The 20,490-nt window shown below is 48.4% G+C and overlaps 1 protein-coding gene across 2 annotated transcripts in view; it reads left to right on the top strand.

Annotated features, from left to right (window-relative positions):
* The window catches only part of LOC146201570 (stearoyl-CoA desaturase 5-like), a 102,910-nt gene that overhangs the window by 78,551 nt on the left and 3,869 nt on the right, over positions 1–20,490 (top strand). For both annotated transcript variants that reach the window (XM_084587652.1, XM_084587651.1), the window contains exons 3-5: positions 7,403–7,598; positions 8,257–8,387; positions 20,197–20,402. In XM_084587652.1, coding sequence (XP_084443778.1) covers positions 7,403–7,598; positions 8,257–8,387; positions 20,197–20,402 — 533 coding nt within the window. The remainder of the gene's footprint in view (positions 1–7,402; positions 7,599–8,256; positions 8,388–20,196; positions 20,403–20,490) is intronic.

A 20,490-nucleotide genomic window follows, 5' to 3' on the forward strand; every position in this document is an offset into this window, starting at 1 on the left:
CTCGTGCTCTCTTCGAGGACTTATGCTCACGAGTAGAGCCCCACATATATTAGGCCCGCGAGGTTTTAGTTTCTTGACCGTCCGTGTAAGCGCGTCAAGGAGGACCTATAGGATGTCTTGTTATTTCACGGGGTAAGGAAAAAAGAAAGAACGCGAGGCGCTCATTATGTATAACGGCGGCGCGAAGGGCGCATTCGAAATCAATTAGAGGCTGCCGACGACGCGCACGAGGAAAGAGACGGCGAGACATGTACGCACGCGCCGCGAAGGGAGTCCGGGAGGAAATGAAAAGCGTGCAAGTATCAGGTGATCGCAAGGTTTCACCACGCCTGCCTGGCTCCGTGACACGTTCCTGCCGCGGGATTATGCGCCGGAAGGTTCCAGCTTCCTTCAAAGAGACTGCATGCATTGCATTTGGGGCAGTACTCGGGCTCATTTCATCGCTCCACGCGGTAATTGTTGTACAATTGCGCTCTGAAAGACGGATGAGATACACCAGATTGTGTTAATTACTACACCTCATCTACTCCTGCTCCGCGCAGTTGGGAGTGGTTCAGATGTTACGCGTGAAGATACCCGCGCGTGTCCCAGCCCAATTTCCGGGCGAAAAAAGCGCGGGCTGTGAAAAGCGTGCCTGCCGCTGGTGCACACACTTGGAAGCAACGTTCCCGATAACAAGTGCGTGTTACACAGACGTGAATTCCATGTAAGCCTACTCTCAGGCTGTACCCAGCGCACGGTCGGAAGCAGATTAGTATGGCCTTCGTGGGTCGGTGGAGGCATTTGGGCGTGCTCTTTATCTGCCTTCATGGGTCGGTCACCTTTGAGATTATCTTGAACGGACACATCCTCTTTGTGCTGTCAGAATGATACGTAGCATACTCTTAGCCGGATGGAGAGAATAATAGAGGGTGTAGTGGTGGAATGCTTCTCATTCCCCCCCCCCCCTTTTTTTTTTTTGCATTGTATTACGTAGGGTGTCATAACGGCTAATCGGCTCGGTTGAAGTGTCTAGTACCGGCACCGGCCGCGCCCACAAAGTTGGATGGATGTGTCGGCGTTGGTGGTGTATATAGCGGAAAAGTTGGAAATCGTGCATTATTGATACCATGGTTCATGATCTTGTTGCCGCGCATAGACTTCGCTAACTCGGCGGTGGGTACTGTGTGCAATTAATCTCAATGCTGTAGCGAGCTAGACGAGGCACTCCGTGCAAGTGGCTGCATTATGTAAGGTGTTAGCCGCAATTTCAATTGATTTATTCCGGCCGCGCCCGGCCGCTTTTTAATGGAGGCGAAAAGCAAGGCGTCGCTGTGCTGTACGATGTCAGCCGCACGTTGAATAACCCAAAGTGGTCCAAATATCCGGAGCCCTCCACTACGACGTCTCTCATAGCCTGAGTCACTTTGGGGCGTTAAACATCACCAACCAAACCAAACCATGAATTAGTTTAGTGCGTAGCAATAAAGAAGGCAGAAAACAGTGATCTTGTCATCAGCTGAACAAGGAAGCTTTTACATTCTTTACTTGCAGTCATTCCAAAGAAAAAAAAAAATGCGTGCACCGAAAATTCCGGTCCAGGCTTGTTGTGTATTGGTATATATATTTTTTTCGCAATGCGGTAAAAATTTTTTGCCGAATCCGACCGGAATCCTGTTGCATAAACTCCTAGATACTGAACTGCAGAAAAATGACACGAAATAAAGAGATCGTGGTGGATGCATAAATCTGCAGCCTGACGGCGTAGTGTGGTAGCCGGCCCGACGTCAGAAGCGATCATGCAGATAATGTAAACATCTGTTAGTGATAAAGTCCGGCGGCAGTTTGTGGTATTCTTCGTTACCAATAGGGGATAAACAAGTGGTAGAATTGTATTTTGTTGCTTTCACCTTATTGTTTTTTCTTTAATGCGGGGAAAACTCCGGGCATAAGTTGTAGTCTCCTAATGCTGTTTTTTTTTTTTTTTTAATCCGAAATGGTGCAGCATGCGGCCCAGTCTTCCGGCACAGTTTCATCGAAATTGTCATCTATAGAGGTCCTAGCGACATGTGCAGCACAGGTGTTGCAAACCGGATTTGGGGACGGTTGCTTCAAAGTGCATTTACCTATTGCTAATATAGTGGGAGTATAGCAAGGCAATCGGGCTCATTCGGACGAAGTGATCAGCGTCAGGTTCCAATCTCATGGCCTAAGAAAGGGCGCAGGCAGCGGTTCGAGCCTGCTTTAGACCGCGAAGTGTCTTCAGTTTGCATGCTTCCGAAACACCCTGACATCCACGCCCCTGCTTTTAGCATAGCGAGACGTACTAATGCAGACGTAAGCCGGGATACCAGAACCCCCCTCCCCTCTTCACCCCTCGCACGCGCAATGGCCACGCCTTGCCCCTCATGTCTCCGTTACGCTAAATCTCACTAGTGGCTTCGGTTTGGTTTGGTTTGTGGGGTTTAACGTCCCAAAGCGACTGAGGCTATGAGAGACGCCGTAGTGGAGGACTCCGGAAATTTCGACCACCTGGGGTTCTTTACCATGCACTGACATCGCACAGCACACGGGCGCTTCCCTAGTGGCTTCAATCGGCGTGCTACAGTGTGGTCGCTATATATACGTGCCCTTTTGTCGGCGGCTGTAGAATGCTGCATGCATAGATTACGATGGACGTAATCATGTACGATGGTCGCTTATAAATGGGGAAGCCCTGGCACCGACATTCCTAAGGCAAGAGAAGAAATACAAAGGATGTGCGCAATGGATCTGGCTGCACGCACGCATTGTAGCAGAACAAGGAACGAAAAGCCAGCGTTGCGTGGGGACCTTTAGCTAAGGAACACTCAAGTCCGTCTCTAACCAGCAACAGCACGGGTTTTCCTTTTGTTCTGCACGCATTCCATGTGCAGCCCGTTGCTGAGAGATGAATGTGGTCACGTTTTCAAGCGTCGGTCAAGATGAGAAAACGCTCACTGCTGGATGTGTTCTTGCGGCCTTAAAGCGCCTTTCCAGCTGTTTTCATATCTCACTACCACCTGCAGCGTGTCGAAAGAACTGCGCGGATCTCATTCCCGTAATATTGGCACGCGCTTGCATATGGTCCTTTGATCACGCCAAGAAAAATAAAAAGGACGCTATTTTCTTAGCCGTTGGAAAGGGTCTTGAATGTTCCATTTATATTCATCGTTACAGCACACGGGGATGTGAATAAGGGAAGCAATAGGAATTGGTCCCGCCGCGGTGGTGCAGTGGTTAGGGCGCTCAAGTGCTGTACCCAAAAAAGCGGGACCGAGTCCTGGCCGCGGCAGGCGGCTTTTGATGGTGGCGAAAAACAAGGTGCCCGTGTGCTGTGCGATGTCAGTGCATGTTAAAGAACCCCAGGTGGTCGAAATTTCCGGAACCCTCTGCTACGGTATCTCTCATAGCATGAGTCGCTTTAAGATGTTAAACCCGACAAACCAACCAAACTTTTTGTTTATTGCTCTTTCAGTGTTTTGTAAGTGTGCTAAATATTTGTATTTGTGCTAGCATTGACTGCGAGTCTCATTAGTGCAGATTCAGCGCTACATACAAGAATAAAAAAAGAAGAGAAAAAGAAACATCATTTGCAAGGTTTTTTCTTTGAATGGTTGCAGGCTTCAGGGCATGTACGGAATGAGTGATGGGGTTACGGCTTTTGAAGCCTTTACTTTGAAGGTTGTCTCGTTCGTGTCGGCCAAAATGTGGTAATAATTTTTTTTTTCTTGGTGTAACGGTCGCTTAGTATCCAAGTAAAATGACGGTGCGTGATAGAGAAGTCGTCGGCTAGCTAAATAAATAATTCATTCTTTGATTTTATTTATTTATTTATTTGCTGAAAGTGAACTGCGTAGTAGCTTTTAATACCCGGAGGTACGGCTGAAGTGCTTACCTTGAATCCGCGAGTTTATTATTAAGATGCTGGCGCTGTAGCGTTCACGGCACTAAAAGGCGCGCGCAAGGCAATAAAGAGAGCAGATTCGCAGATTACCCACCCGAGGTTATCGTGCTTTTGCGGCGTCTTCTTGGTTGTCAAACAGAAGCAGCATTCTCAAGCGCTACAGACGACCACGCGCGGACGGGCTAAGGAAAAAAAAAAAAAAAAAATGTCATTTACAGCTTTGCTTTGATTAAGCTTTAATACCACTGACCAAATTTCCATTGTAATGAGTTCGCCTCAATTCATAGTTCATGAAATGCGCGCTGTTATTCCGAGTGCTGGCGCAGAACCGCTTAATTGACTCTCCATTTTTGAACGGGAATTTTTATTTGTAACGCTGTATTGTCGGGCTATAAGCAATTCACTCAAGGCTTTCATTGACACCAGTCATTTATAAAAGTTTTTTAGTGCGACTTAAGCCAATTTATGCTGTTTATTTACGTGGTCTCACGGCTACTTCTCCGACCTAGTTAGCAAGAGCAAAGACTTTCGTGATGCCCCAATAGTAATAATATATTTTTATCAAAAACATAATAAGACACCAGATGAATTTTAAATATAATTGAGTCTAATTCGCGGTATCTGTAATAACACAGGCCAAGGACAAATTAAAGGATTGCACACGCCTCGGCGCCAGGTTTTCAATCACCTTTACTCTGCCGCCATCTTGTTTTGTTCAGATGCCCCTAATTTATCCCTATGATATGCCTTTGGACCTGATTCCATGTTTTGTGCTAGTGTAACGCGTCGAACCTAGTTCTTATCTTGCTGCACATGCCAGAATCTAGTCGAAGATGTCCACGGAGCTCCCGGTGCGATATGAGAGCAGGATGGCATAAACTGTGACCGTGACGCTTCTAACATTCACGAAATGGCTGAGATGTCTTTCGCGTCGTCTATATTTGATTGTTTTGTGCTTCGGCCTTTGTAACAATCTCTCCGTATATATATATGGTTATAACAAACGCTCGCTCGTTCAGAGTATTCATGACAACAACCACACGTGCCTTCACGCCCACATCCGGAAGCAGCTGCCAATCGCTATTACTGCCTAGAGTAGCCAGCCACAAATAGGCTCAGTAATTCTGTTGACCTCTGCACTTCCACGTCTGCTCAGAGAATGATAGGCAGCTTCGAAGTTTGCTCAGTGTAACATGCTCCGACCACCGGGCGCGGCGAAGGCAATCGCACGATATGCTTCCTTGTCACAAGATTGGCATCTTTCTTTTTTTCTCCCACGATTGGCCGGCGAATGCTGGAAGGAAGGATGCTAGACGAGCCGGAAGGAGCGGGAACTCTCGTGGTGTACGTGACCTATTAAGTGTAGGCCGACGGGGGAAGCTGTCCTTGGGCAGCCACCGGCAAAGGTTGCTTGCTCGACCTTGCTCGCACTGCTGGGGGGAAAGCGACCGTTCGAACGTGAGGTGCCGTACTGCCAGTCCACTCAAGCGGAGAGAAGGGGCGACGAGGAAGCCATTTGTTCACTGCGGGTAGGAACGCCACTCCCCCTTAACCCTTCCCTCCCCCCCTTCAAAGTTCCTCTCGCCCTTGCCACAGTGCACTGATAGAGAAAACGGTCGTCTCCCGTTAATGGAAACCGCTTCCGAGGCTGGCTCAACCGGCAATAGGACGCTGCTCTTTCGATGCATATGACAGTATTCAAATGGGGCGGTGCCAACTAAAATCAGGACGCGAGGATGCCGGCGAGCGTATTGAGTAGCTCTCATTTCTTTGCTGATTCGTGGAAAACAAGCGAATTTATGCAAGCAGCCCGATAGCGAGTTGCTGTCAAACCTACATGGCTTCTGATAACTCCATTGACATAACCTTACAATATAAATAAATAAATAAATAAATAAATAAATAACCGAGACAAACGAAAAAGATAAGTGGGCTTTGTTGTGAAGGTTAGTATAAATCTTAAATTTTTTTATTTCGTACCTACGTCTTCAATAGGGATTACAGCAGGGGTACGTTTCACATTGACGAAACAAGAAAATCGTGCACTTAAAGTGCAAATAAAGGCTTCATTTGATACAACTTGAACAGCATGTGGCAGAAATATCTCAGAAAAAACAAAATTGCTGAAAATGTCTCGATTATTATCCCTTAAGAGCTTCTAGCGTGCCATGGATAATCACGATGTTCATTAGGCATTCGGAAGTTCGTGTAATGGTTGTAATGGAGATCGTAGCTCTATGTCGTCCCGTGTACTACGCAAATCGAACAGGCAGTTCTCCTTTTGGAAAACACTCCGCTTAGTAAAGCCAGAACGGGGTTCGCGTGGCCTACGTGCCGAAACTGACGACGACCCCGCCTGTCCGCCGGGGCAGCAGCTCACGTATGCCCGCCGTGGGAAGAAAGGAGCGAGCGCAGCCGCCCAGTGAGTGCAAACACAAAAAGGATCCATTCTCCAAATACACTGCGAAAACGACTAAAAGCCCGCCACACAAGTAGTGTCTCTTCACCTCCATATCCCGTTCGCCTGTTTGCCAACTGACAAGCAAGACCTTTGTCCTCCCGTCTTCCCGCAGTTTCGGTTGGAAAAGGGGGCGTCCGTAGGAAAGGGCATAATAATGCCGGAGCGCGGCTGCCGGTCCTCACTGGTCTTTTTCGGCGGCGGTCCTCTCAGTACAGGAGTCGGGATCGTGCGGTGTGTTTCAGTTCAGTCAGAGAGGGGTCTTCCGAAAGGACGCAACTGTGGTGGCCATGGAGTGGCGCTGGTTCGTTACGCTATCGTCGCTGGACAGCGAATGCGGAGATTTTTATGCCCGAGTGAGAAGCTTTTTTTGGAAATTTTGCACTGACATGGCGCAGGCTATGCGAGTGCCTTGACTGCAAAGTATAGGGCGCATTTCGTTTCGTTCGGGCTACAAGGAAGACGCTGATTGCAGCCGAACCACTAGCAATTGGAACTTTTTGAAGTATAAGCCGGCACCAGCGGATCTCGTTCGGGTGTGACAGTTGTGTCGCTACTTCCTTCTCCTCCACGCATCGCGAAAGCGAGGATGAAGTGGGCGAGAGACTGTTTTGTTCATGTCTTATGACAACAACAAAAGACCGCCGTCATGGTAGTGCGAAAATCGTGCGACCGCAGTTTTACCTCAGCAAGTTTAGGTAGGCTTGCCTTACATAATTGTGGCGATTTCGAGAACAATAATGCAGTGGGACACGCAAAACACAAAAGAAAAGTATTTTGTAATTGTTCGCTGAGTCCTCTTTGGAAAAAGGGAGTTTTAGGTCTATGTTTAGTGATACAAAAGCGCCACGCAGAACCCCACTATCGTTGGTGTTCCACGATTTGCATTATATATGTAGTCCGTTTCTAGAAGCAGGAACATGCGTACCCTAAGTGAGTAATCTGTTGCGAGCAACTGGAATAGGCCGTTGACTCGTGACGGCCCCTGTGTTTCTTCCGGAAAAATCGCACGTTCTTATGTCTTATCTCCGCGATCGCAGATCATCACGTCGCACAGCACGACAGTGCAGCAGCAGCAGACGGTGCAGAAGGAGCCCGAAAAGGCCGCGCAGCCGGCCTTCAAGACCGAGGTTGTCTGGCGTAACGTGGCCGTGTTCGCCATACTGCACTCGATGGCCTTCTACGGCCTCTACCTGGCTTTGACACACAGGGTCATGTGGCTAACGGCAATTTTTGGTGAGTGCTTCTGCTGTTCCTGCGTGATCCAGTTCTAAGCATGATGCTTCATTCCCGTTGATTCGTGTATTTTTTCCAATGCAATTCCTAGTCACAAAAAAGCGTAGGTGCTACCTACTATTTTGGAAGTTTGAGCAATTTCAAGCCGGCGCGGCTTGAAACGTTCAAACACTGGCAGGGCAAGTAAACACTGTCGATGCATCTCTGTGCCTATAGTGGCCGGTGCTTAAAAAATTTACTCAGAAAAAAAAAAAAAAAAAAAAGCTTTACAGAGTTTTTACTCTAAAGCGGCTTGCCAAATAAAATTAAATGACAATGTAATGACATGTAGTTACACTTTCCCCGCAGCAGACTTTTTTGGACAATTATTTCTGTCCTAAATGAAGTTTCCACGCGGCTGTCCTTTTGAACGCTGTAAAGTGAGCCTGTTGAGCTATCCTTCAGCTCTGTCCATACAGGTCTTTTGACGAACCAACAGGGCCTATTGAAGGAGTGTTATTAAATTGAGTCAGCGATGGTGAGGCGGTATACAGTATTGTTTTTTAATTGTTGCGTTTATCGCCGGCCTTAACTGTCATGCTGCCGCACGTGCGTAGCCGGTACCTTTTCCCTCGAGGTTCATATCACACGCTCACGGCGTGGTTGTCATTCATTACAGCCACCACTTGGGGAATCTGCGCCGGCCTGGGAGTCACGGCCGGGGCGCACAGGCTCTGGTCCCACCGAGCGTACAAGGCACGCTTCCCGCTCAGGGTTGTGCTCATGATCTTCAACTGCATGGCCTGCCAGGTGAGCAACACTCGACAGCACAATATACACGACATGTGAGTCGCATTCGCTTCGGATGCACGGCTCCCACCAAGCTCACACATACACACACACACATCGCCTTTTTTTCTTCCACACCGTGAGCTAGGTTATGTAGGCCGTTGACTCTGTTACGGTTCTGTCCTCTGCTGTCCGCAGACACGGCCGCCGGGTCCTCGGGAGGTTTTCAGCTTTGGCTCCCCACGGCGGCATATGGCCAAGCTTCCTTTACCTTGGTGTCCACCTCGTTTTCCGCGAGCGAACAATGCGTACCTGTTATCCGTAGTAGTACGTGGTATTCTTCGCTTAAATAAGAAAGGAACAAATGCGCTCGAGTGGGGCACGAGCTCGCGTTTGCCCTCTGACCCACAGTCCCTCTCCTCCCCCCCCATTCAAGGCATCCGTTAACATTATCGTTTTTCATAGTTTGCTGCTTCGTTGTCCTTAATGTAATTTCAAGCAGTTTCAGCGGATACGATGTTTCAACTTTATAGTTGAGCACCTGGAACATGTAGCCTCCTCGGTATAGACTAAATTGCGAACTTTCCAGTCCCCATGCTTTTTTTGTGTCTCTCACTCCAGTTAGCATGAAACTAGAAGCAAGCTTGCTATCAGCACGTCTGCGTAGGCTGAGGCGTTGGTGCGTTCGCGTTGCGATGGCCCAAAGATTTAGAAGCGCTACTGCTGCCCTCGTCGCATTCTCGATGGAGCCTTCTTCCCGCTCTGCTATTAGACGTGGGGTATCGGTGATCGAAGCTTCGTGGTGCACCAATAAAAGGAGAGTCGGTTTACTGATAGTCACTCTAAAAGTGGAATAATAGAAGGCTGAAACAGTGTGGCGCAAGTTATACCCTGGGTGCTTCATTTTCCGTAGCTGTAATTTCCGATCGCTAGCACCACCTTGTTTTGTGTTTATGTTATTTCTTTGCGTGCAATGCTGCAGACTTCTCTGTAGTTAGAATAAAACTTCCTGTCGCTCACGGATATTTTTTAGAAACTGGTTATCGTTTCAAGACGAACAAAATGCTTTAAGCAGGCCTCAAATAAGCGTCATCAAGAAATCACCGCACATATGTTGGGAGAAGAACGTTTTCTTGGGATTGAAAAATGAGCAGCACAAGACCATTACGCCGTTTTTATAACCACATCCGCTGCCTGCTAACCTCTCTCAACGGTCCCCGCCCTTTTCTTTCTGTTCAGTTACTCCTCAAATGTCTATTGCAGTGTACGCTATACCGCTGAATGGATCCAGATCAGCTGTGGTCATTCTAAAGCCTCGCGTGTGAATGCTATCATGCGGTCCGGCAAGGGCGACAAACGTCTAGCCCCCCGTTGAGAATACAAAACTAAACGCATAACATAAAAGGCGGCGCGGGCGAGCGTGCACGGGCTCTTCGAGCGACCCGGTTACGTCGGTGACGCGAACACGTTGTGGCGTAACGCTGACGCAACGGCCATTTAGGTCGTAGCCCTACGCCGGCGCACTGCGCGAGCGCAGGGAAAGGCGAACCGCGCTCTGAATGTATGTACACTGTGCGCCCGACTGCAGCAAGTATATTGAGGCAAGTGGACGATCCGGCTCCGCGAAGCGTTCGCTCGGTGTGTGCGAGGCCGCTCACTCCTTAAGGAATGCCTTCGTTTCGACAAAATTCATTAGGCAGACAGACAGAGAGAGGGGGGAGAAAAAGAATTGGCACTTGACGGCTTAGGCGTGCTCAGTTATCGCGTTTGGTCCCGATACACGTAGCAGGAAAATGAAGTGAGTTGAGGAGCGCGCCACGCGCAATTTACTCGGCGAGGATGTATAAGGGCGTTGCGCAAGTTGTTTACGGAATCATTCCCCCGATTAGGAAGGCTGTTGCGTCTTGCCCTCCGTCCAGAAACAGTTGCGCCAGAGAATGCCTGTAGACGGCGTTGGTGTCTGGAGTATTGAAACGCATCGAACAGAATCAGAAGTCGGAGCAGATGCATGCGCTAAGCGAAAACATTGCGGTTTTTTGTGGTGTAATCTCACTTTGACCCTTTCCTTCAAATGCAAATGCAGCTCTGATGCTTTAGGCTGTTATGCCGTCTGTGGACGCCCATTCCCATCTCATCGCAATGACACCAACGTGTGAGCAATGTGAATGTGATGAAACGATTGGGCACGTACTTTGTGACTGCCTTTGAATTGAGCGAGAGAGTGCCGTTCCGACTACACCATTCCGCCGCTTGGACTCTCGTCCTCTTACACAAGCAGATTCCGGGGCCTTGGACAAAACGTTCATCACAAAGGAAATCGGTGAAGACGCTCCTGAAGTTCTTAAAGGACTCGGGGTTGAGTTCCCGGCTATGAACTTTAAGCGTGCCCCCTTATCATAGTGGACTATGGACACGCGAAAAACTCATTTTGTGGCCGCCTTTTCTCTCCTTGCCCCCCTTGCCCAGTAGGGTAGCCTACTGGATATCGCCTAGTTAACCTTCCTGCCCTTTACGTTCTTCTGTTTCTCTCTTCTACATTCGACAAATTAAATGGTGCTCTGATTTCGGTCGGTAGATTTCGTGTGTTACTCTGCCTTCAAATGTGAAAGCTAAAAATTGAAGATTTGTTATTTGAAAGTGATAACCTGGAACAAGAAAATCAAACAAAAAAAGAGGCCGCATCACTGGCAGCTATTTTCACAATGAATTCTTTTGTCTCGTTTTATTTGTTTAGCCGACGAAGGGGGTATTGATTAGTACCTATGAGCAATGACGTTGCTGTAAGCAGCTAATGCGCCAGAAATTTAAACACGAAAAAAAGAATAATAAGCCGTTGAATAGTACAATTTGTACTAGCAATTGCATGCTTCTCGCATTTTGCATTTACCTCCCCTTGCTCCATTTCTCACGGACAAACACACACAGTTATTTTTATTACGGGAGTGGGACTAAACGACAGGATGCCTAGCTTGTAGCTTTAGGCACAGTAGCGTGTACTGAAATATGATGCTCATGTCAAGCGTAATACACAGCTGAGCTAGCTGCATTCCTATGCGTACGTCTAAATTGGTAACTTTTTGCCTTCTCTGTATGCCGTGCACGGCAACTACTGCAGGCAGCTGCCAGAGGGGGGGGGGGGGGGGGGGAGGCAGAGCGTTCTCAGAGCGCTAGCACACGCACGCACACAAATTCGACAGACGATCGTTATCGCTGCCTCCGTGCGGTTCATTTGGAAGTTCATCCAGATATGTAGACCGTTTTTTTTTTCTTTCCGTTTCGGTCTCCTGTCTCTCCCATGTTTTTTTTTTCTTTTTGCCGCGTAGGGAAAGCCCGTACAGGCTCCTCGACCCGACCAATGTCAATGCGAAGCTAAGAAATCTATGAAATCTATGTGGAAAAGAGATGCAGCCACGGGGGGAAGCGGAGGGGGGTGTCAACGCGTCGAAGCACACAGCCACGACCCACAGGTGTATCTTGCGACGGAGCGCGATCGTTGTCGAGGCCGGCTCCGCTCCGTGCGTGCGCATAGGCAGCCTATTGCGTGGAATGTAGGTCAGCGGTGCTGATTCCCTCTCCACCGGTCCGCTCTCTTGGCGCCTCCGCCGCCCCGAGCGAGTGAATGACCCGCGTTGGCACTGACCTTGCAGCTGGATTCCCTGCGCCGAGCCTTGCCTTCTCGCCCCCTCTTTTTCTCTCTCCTCGGCTGAATACAAGCAATGTTGCCGCTCGCGCTGCTTGGTCACCAGGTCTAGGTACTCGTAGGGGAAATTGGGCGCAACAGTTCTGCTGCAGGAGATGCGGATAGCCATGCCGGAACTTCTTTGTTTCTCCAAGGCCCTACCTGGATTTTGCGGCGGTGTTCGTAACGCCAAAAAATTACAGACACGTTTTTCCTTCCCGACTTCGATGTTTCAAGGCCTTTACATTGCGGCATTTCTAGTTGAAATGCACTAAACTTTTGACCGATTATTAAGGGTCCGTTAGCGGATTTTTTTCGGTTTGAAGAAGTGCGAGTACCAGGAAGAGGAAGTTGTTGAAAACTACTTTGCTGCGTTCGCGAGTTCCACGCGAATGCAGGCGTCATCTCCCTTGAGTGTGAAACAAAGCGCTCGACGTACTGTAATTTCTTTAATCAGCGGTCCTCGTTAGTTAAGCAAAAAGTGACAATTATACTATTCCCACCTGACTCTCTCCGGCTCATAGGAGTTAGGAGTACTGCTAAGGTGGGGGCTAGCATCTTGGGACATGCGCGGACATTCTTGGCTGTCAACAGTGATGCCGGTTCTGCAGCGCCAAAAATGACTTCTTGTACCACATTACTGCTCTTTCACTTATGACCCATCAATACAATCAAGAATTCGCCGAACTCAGCTCTCCTCTTCATTCTCAAAAGCGTTTTTTATTTTTCATCCAAAACCGTAAACGCGTGCACTAAAATGTTATCGCTTCGGCCTTCTCTAACTGGTCTCTTCGATTTGGCTGCACTAGTTCAAGCAGTGCAGCACCGCCGTTCTCGTTTTGCCGGTGCCGCGCGCGCCGTCTGCACTTCTCGTTTTGTCAAGGTGTAGGGCTAGGTTTGCACGAGTTCTCGCCCATCCTGCACTCGCTCCATAGGAGGTGCAGAAAAAAGTACAGCATGGCGTATGCGCCGCTCGGCCAAGAGCAGACGACGCAGCGCATCGTTCTGCGGAGCTTTGTAAAGTCCGTCTCCTTCAGAACCCGGGCGGTTGGATCCGTGAATGGTTGCATATACGGGGTAGTTGAACTGCATGCTGCTGGTTAGCATTTTGTTGATGGAGGAGCGGTATCATATATGTAGCTGTGGCCACATATGTAGTGGTACGTGGCCGCGATACTGCCCTATGTAGCATGTTTTTTTATCGTGTTGTGACCTAAGAAGGCGGGTAGCTGCGAACAGAAATCAGTTGCGATAGATCGAGTTTCTATCGTGCCAATTGTGTGGACCACACGATAGCATGCGCAACGACTCTGCGACATCAAACTTGTCGCCCACGGAGTACATCGACGTCTGAGAGCGCGTAGTGAGGTGCGGGCGTCCTTTCAGCAGCTAGCGCTTTTAGACAGAAGTCCGCGGAAACCAATCAAGCGTCTTGTTAGGCAGCCTTATTTAAACTAATACTCGTGGCAACTGCTTACAACGTTAATTCTCTCGTACCCAGGCGCATGAATGGCATCTTCGCAGACCGGCCGATATAACGATCATGCAGCCGCGCGTACGGTGGTCAATTGGTTGCAGACAACGTCACTGTTAGTCGTCGTCACTTTCCGATCGAGTACTGTAGGTCTATGGCAACTGGCTTCGAAATTGGACGTGACCATATGTTACAGCACGCGATACATGATGCGCGCACGCGTCTGCTATAGGTTGCAAAGTCCTACACTTGCGTTCTCGTTTTGGCAGTTGCCGCCACGCCAGTGTCGGAACTGGCACTGCACGCTCACGTGACCGCCTTGCACCGCTGCAGCACTTTTCAGAACTAGTGCAGCCAGTGCAATCCAAACCGAAGACACCTAACGTCTCCTTCTGGCTGCCCGTCCCACTAACTGAAGGCTTTCTTTCCCCGTATTTGTCTCCAGCAGCCTTTTGTCAAATCATCGCCTGCGCTCTTAGCGTTGCCTTGAGAGGACCTCTTGAGCTATTATTCCACCTCTAAACCCAAGCAAGGCGTTTTTCTATCTGTACGACTCAACAAACTGCTACATTTATTTGGTTCTGTCTCAGAAGTGCTGGTCCTCCTGTACGTGGATTAGCAGTCGCAAGATGATGAGCTTTGTGCTGTTACACTGCAATACAATTATTTCGCTTACCTGTCTCCATCTCGATGTTCCATTTGTGCATATCATTCTGTACTGAAAAAGCACCGTTAAATGAAGTTTTCATTAAATATAATGCCGGCAAAACCTAGAATGCATTCTCCTGGCTTCGTATACGTTTAACATACGTACTTTCTGTGCTTCACTTTTCTCGGCAAGTTTAGTCTGGACTGTGATGTGCTTGTTGCGAAACTTTCTTAGAGCTAGGTAAAATGATCATTCAAAGACTGTTGCACAGCACGCGAGTGGAAAAGCCAACGTGTTCATGATAGGAACGCTCGTTCGTACGTATCGGATCGATCAGGTGCGCACCATCGTGTGAAAGGAAATGAAGATAATTGCGTGCGTATCGGAACCCCGGATGACCCCATGTCTGGATAGAAATCCTTGAAATCAGTCTGGCTAGAAAGCGTTGCCCGTCGCGGCTGTAGTCAGCGTCACGTGGACTGTCCGTGCTGCTGCAAGTTGCTAAAAACACCACCGAATTGACATTGGTGTTCTAAATACCTCTCTAAACGTCGGTGTCACCCCAAATGTGTTCGAGGAAAGTTCCACTAAAACAGACCCATTGTCCACGAATGACGAAGACACCATCGCGAGCACGACATCGTGCATCTGACGTGGACATTACAGAGCCCCAGGCATAAAGGCCACTGGGCCGAAGCCGGAAATTTCGCGCTGGCTCTGTGTTGTTCATCTTCCTTGGCTTTCGCGTATTCGTGACCTAGCGATAAGAGGGAAAACTATAATGCCGGCACTGGCGGGGCGTCCTTGTCAACAACGTTAGTGCCTATACGCCGTTCGAAAGCAGTGATGAGCGTCGCTTTACGATAGCTCCTACCGTGGATATTACAAGGTCGACAGGTACTGCAAAGTGGACGACAGACGCAGAGGAACCGATGTACGGGTTAAGGCGGAAGAACATCTCGTTTGATGAAAGACGTCGCGCGAAGGTCAGACATTTTTTATTGGTCACCGAGTGCAACAGAGATCCGTGAGGCTCATGTCCATTGATTGTATTCGATATTGCTTAGTCATTATATACCAAACTGTCAACGATGCGAAGAGAGCTACCATGGGCGCCGCGTGCTGTCTCATGCGCACACGCGACCGGTGGATCAACGCGATTTGTAGAGAAAGCTGCTCGCAAATGAAATGAAATAAATAAATAAATAAATAAATAAATAAATAAATAAATAAATAAATAAATAAATAAATAAATAAATAAATAAATAAATAAATAAATAGCTGACTGTCCTAGTGCAAATTTTCGCTCTGCTGTGAGGCCATGCTGGAAATGCGACCACTTTTTGTAGCGAAAGCCAAAGCAAGACGAGTGATTCTGGTCTCTCAACGGTAGGGTCCTCTGAGCAGCTTCACCTGGTGACAAATAGCGGTAATATTGTAAACATGAATAAAAGCGCATTTAAAGACGGCCGTTCTCTGCTTCTGTGGCGCAACGGATTGACACTACTTACCTGAGCACTGGGCGAATGAAACATCTGTTCGAATCTTCTAAATGCAACATTTTATTTTCTTTAAACTCGCAACGTTAAAATAAGTTACAAGATCATTCCTGGGGTTTGTTCCCCTTTAAGTTGCATTATGCGATGTTTTTAATCCTTAATAGCCGCAAAACCAACCGTGAACAGAGCCACGAGGTGACGGCATGACAACGGTAACACTATTCAATAAGCTTCACCGCAATCATTTCCTGCCTTCAGTGAGTGTATGCTACCTTTAGGTTGCGTTCAGAGACATCTCTCGGTAACAATCACCGTTTAACCCGCTGAGAGGCAACCAGTCAGGAGAAAGAAGTTGCGGGACCCTACCGTTGAGGAAACGGAATTCCGGGTGGCCGCAGCTACGAGAAGGAGAAGAAGGAGAAGACGAAGAAAAAGAGACAACAAAGAAGAAGACGAAGAAGAACAAGACGAAAAAGAAGACCAAGAAAAAGAAGAAGACGAAGCAGAATACCAAGAAGAGGAAGAAGAACGCTTGGTAACCCGCAGCTAATGCTTTCGCTCCACATTCGGTTCAGCCCTTCTCATTTTTTTTCTCCCCCTTGTAGTAGCTGTACGGAAAAACTAATGATTTCAGCAATAATTTTGGATTTGATCTATCAGCTGACCTTATCATCTCTCCTTGTTCTGTTTGCCAGCCAGATAATCTTGTTTACTGGAGTCAATACACAGCAGTCAGACCATATCGTGATCGTGAAGTGGGTAGGAGGGCTGCGTGATCGACAAATACGATCTCTGTGACTAAAAGCATACAGGAAAGACAAAAACGAAGAAAAAAAAAGCCGGGGAGATGGAGAGAATTGTTTCTTGTTTTTCGTGAGGGACTTTTTGTATGCATGACCGAATATTTAAATTCAGTCTTTTCGTTGCAGGACCAGTGTATTTCGAAAATTCGAGGTTCCCCTGCAGTTGTTTAGACGTCGTCAGTGGAATGTTCTTGAACCCTAACTAACATTCTGCTACTCGAAAAGACTTCATTAAACATCGCCAAACATTATCCGTGGAGAGACACCGATGCCGAAAGTAAATTTCAAGGACCATTCTTTTCATTTTAAACCTAACATGTGTTTTTGTACGCAATCGAACACATTATGAAGACCTTGAAATACCGTATAAATGTAGCGAGTGAAATCAATCAGCTCACCCGTGTGCTTTTAGATATCTTGTCCTCATTTCAGTACACTGCAATTGCCGCTTGTCGCATACCCTCAGTTGTTAAGATGTCACAGCGTACTTGCCGCTAATGACATATAGAAAAAAAAAAAACCACAATGTTGCACACCGCCCCAATAATTTGATCGAACTCAGGACTTGTAGGATGCACGCGGATGACGTAGCGCAGAAACCGTCCGTCTCCAGTTAGTTTTTATTATTATTTACTGTTTCGTTCATCATGCCCGCACGCTTCCTAAATATCTTCGGTGATGACCAAAACGTCGCATTTTGCGCTATTCCGGGGAACCAGCGAAGAGGTCCCACGCCGCCCAAATCTCATTTCCCAAATCTCATTTCAGGAGCTTGGGGTACAATCAACTATAATATCCTAATAGCAGTTTCTTTTGCCAGAGACGTGCACGGCCGCACGTGGGTTTGTTCCTCGCTTCTTTGGCACCAATTTGGAAAGAGCGTTGTGGGACTTTCAGCGATAAACGCTCCACCTGTTGCGCTGGGTATTCGCAGGATTGTCCGTTCGCATTCCCCGCTTCTCTTGGCTGACCAACCCCTTTGTCTCTTTTTTTCCTCGACCGAGTCGGTCCGATCGCCTCGGGGTTCACGTTGTCCAGCGTGCTCGGCCGCTGTTCCGCCGAGTCGTCCTTCGCAGTGTTCTCACGGCCCCATGTTCTCAGCCGACCTTGGCAGCACCCGCAGAAGGAGTTCGCTGGCATAGCCTGGCGGTATTCTATAGGTCGGCGGTTGTCGCACTCATTGGGTTGAATCGTCCTGCGTGGCGCGTTCTTATCAATTACACACCAAATTTCACACCCGTGGCACATGCCTGCGGCAAGGGTGAGTTAGTCACCAGGTGCTCTGTTGTCAGCATCATGTCTTAACGCGATACTAGTCTTGGAGGACCTCAGGAACGACCCAGCACGTCTTTCCTTTCCCTAACCCTGTATATTTGCCTTTTATTCCCGTGACAGAGCTCTGCTGTTGACGAAATGCAAAAAAAGAACGGCATTTCTGCCTAGCAGGTGCATGCTAAAAAAAAAAAAATAATAAAAAAAGAAAACGCGGCTTCATTTCGTTTCTGCCGAGGCTTTCGAACCACACTTTACAGCAAGCACGAATGAAATGAAATTTTTGCTGTCATTCCTTATCCATCCTGTAGGTTTTGCATCTCCTCTTCATCTCAAATTGCAGAGCGGTTCCCTCCAAGACTTTCCTCGTGAACAAATCCTCGCCTTCATTCGCATGACTTCATAAAAAAGACAAAAAATAAATAAAAAGGAAACCAAGCTTCGCTTTCCAGAGTACTGATAATGCATTGTTTCATGCACTGACAAGAGTGTCGCCAGACCGGTCGATTTCTGGTACCAATGTACTAACACAATCTGCGTCTTTAGCAGGGAAGCGCAGACTTACAGGACGCTTACACCCCCTCCCCTTCCCAAATGTGATTACAATTCTCGGCTTTATTCGTGCGATGGATAGTTACCAGAATGCGCCGCCGAGACTGGCTATTCGCGTCAGTTATCGATACCACCAAACTAAGCTGGTAGAGTTCCGGGATAGCTGCTTCTCAGCGGCGCACGGACTTCGCGAGAACCTTAGCAGCTTATTCGTAATGTTTTGCCTTTGTGCTTCCAATATGCGGAAGACTTCCTTCGCCTCTCGGCGGCGTCTAATCCTTCACGAGCAGGTGGGCGTGGTGATGCCAGCATGTGGTGTGAGCAGCTCTCGCACCGACTGTTTGCCGGCCCCTCGACGAGGCCAGCGTCAATATTCCGACAAACGAATCAGCCGGGCTTTTCCTAAGCGCATGTAGTGTGTTTTCACAGAAGTTTCCGCGAAACGACCTGACGACTCCAGACGAGCGCGAAACCGAGAAAATGTTCCGACAGACTCTAGGACAGCATACGCCACACATTCAGTCCAGAAATAGACTGCAGCTCGGTGCTAATCGAACCTTAAGCTTTTCTGAAAAGGGTCTCTCGGGTCTCGTAGAATGTGCTTGCGAAGTGCGGTCAAAAATTTATTCGTACGCAAAGGGAAATAAACAAACTACCAGCTTGAGTGACGTATGCACAATAGGAGAGGCTGCACAGCGCACTGGCAAACTCCGCCGGAAGATGGCGCCCCATGCCTTGACGCCATAACGCATCGATACAGCATAATCTGCAGATATTTTTTTTCTTCCTTCCGAACGAATCTTTGGCGGTTGTTTGTTTTTTGATCGAGACACCTAATATCGGTTTCCATTGGGCAAACAGGAGCGAGAGCAACGAGCAGCCAGAGCAGCGCACGAGAGCACTGAGGACGCGCGTTCTCGTCTCCCCAACGGAACATTCGCGCTGCTCGGAGGGAGAGCGCGTGACATCAGGCGTCATGTTATCAAACTTTTCCGCGCTCGCGTCGCCCGTATCCCGTCCCGACGTTAAAAAGGTCACGTGACTTCCCCCGTTCTCCCTGTACTCCACCGCTGGCGACGGAGCACCGAAGACTGCTCTCGGGGCCCCAAAAGCGCGCCTCCTCTGCCAATAGAACTCAACGCTACTGCTCCTGTTCGACCACTGGTAGGCGCCGAAACTCGCGAGAGCACTTCTAGTGCAGCTAAAAGTGCTCCTGTTCGCCCAATGGAAACCGGTATAAGTTTCTCAGCATAACATAAGGCGGCGTTTTATTTCGAGAAGCTGAATGCCCTGCGAGCTGCGTACGTCAAAATGAATGAATCGCGGAATAGGCCAGAAATATACCTATACCACTCTGTAAAAACAGGAATCGAAAGTAAAGCTCGGGGTGCGATATATGAATGAATCAAGGTATCAATCACAGCTGGTTTATCTCCAGGATTTGCTGCTTGGAATGTGAGCAACTGCTCACTTCTATTGTGTCGAGACGTTTACACTTGTTTTCGAAAAAAAAAAAAAAAAACATACCCGTGTATATGAAAGCGGTGACCGAGTGCGATTCCACCGCCAAGTTCTCGTCCCTGCGACCTGGCAATGGTCCAGCAGAAAAACTTCGATAGACAGTGGCAGTACGGCCACCGACAAAAACAAACAAACAAAAAGCAAAATAAAAATTGGCTGGTATTTTAAAGCCTATCCTAGCTGCTGGAGTGCATCAATCCCGAAACGGGCCTGCGGTATATGCAAACGAAATAAATTTCTTTTTTTGCCTACGTGCTTATGTGGTTGTAAACGCGTGAAGTTTATTCTTAGCCGTCCAGTCACGGCAACAACCACCTGTCTTGTGCCTGAACCGGGCCACTACATGACCCGTGTCACGTTGCCCTCTCTCCCGTTCTGCAGAACGACCTGTACGAGTGGACGCGCGACCACCGGGTGCACCACAAGTTCTCAGAGAGCGATGCCGACCCGCACAACGTGAACAGGGGTTTCTTCTTCGCTCACGTCGGCTGGCTGATGTGCAAGAAGCACCCGGAGGTGATGCGCAAGGGAAAGGCCGTGGACTGCTCGGACCTCCTCAAGGACCCGGTCATTAGGTTCCAAAAGAAGTAAGTGTGTAGTGAGCGCAACGCGCGTAAACACGAGAGCGGAACTGCCGCTTGTCTCGGAATAAGTGCGCTATACTGTCCCACTGGG

Source organism: Amblyomma maculatum, chromosome 1 (assembly GCF_055883805.1).
Source record: "Amblyomma maculatum isolate TAMU_Amacu chromosome 1, ASM5588380v1, whole genome shotgun sequence".
NCBI lineage: Eukaryota > Metazoa > Arthropoda > Arachnida > Ixodida > Ixodidae > Amblyomma > Amblyomma maculatum.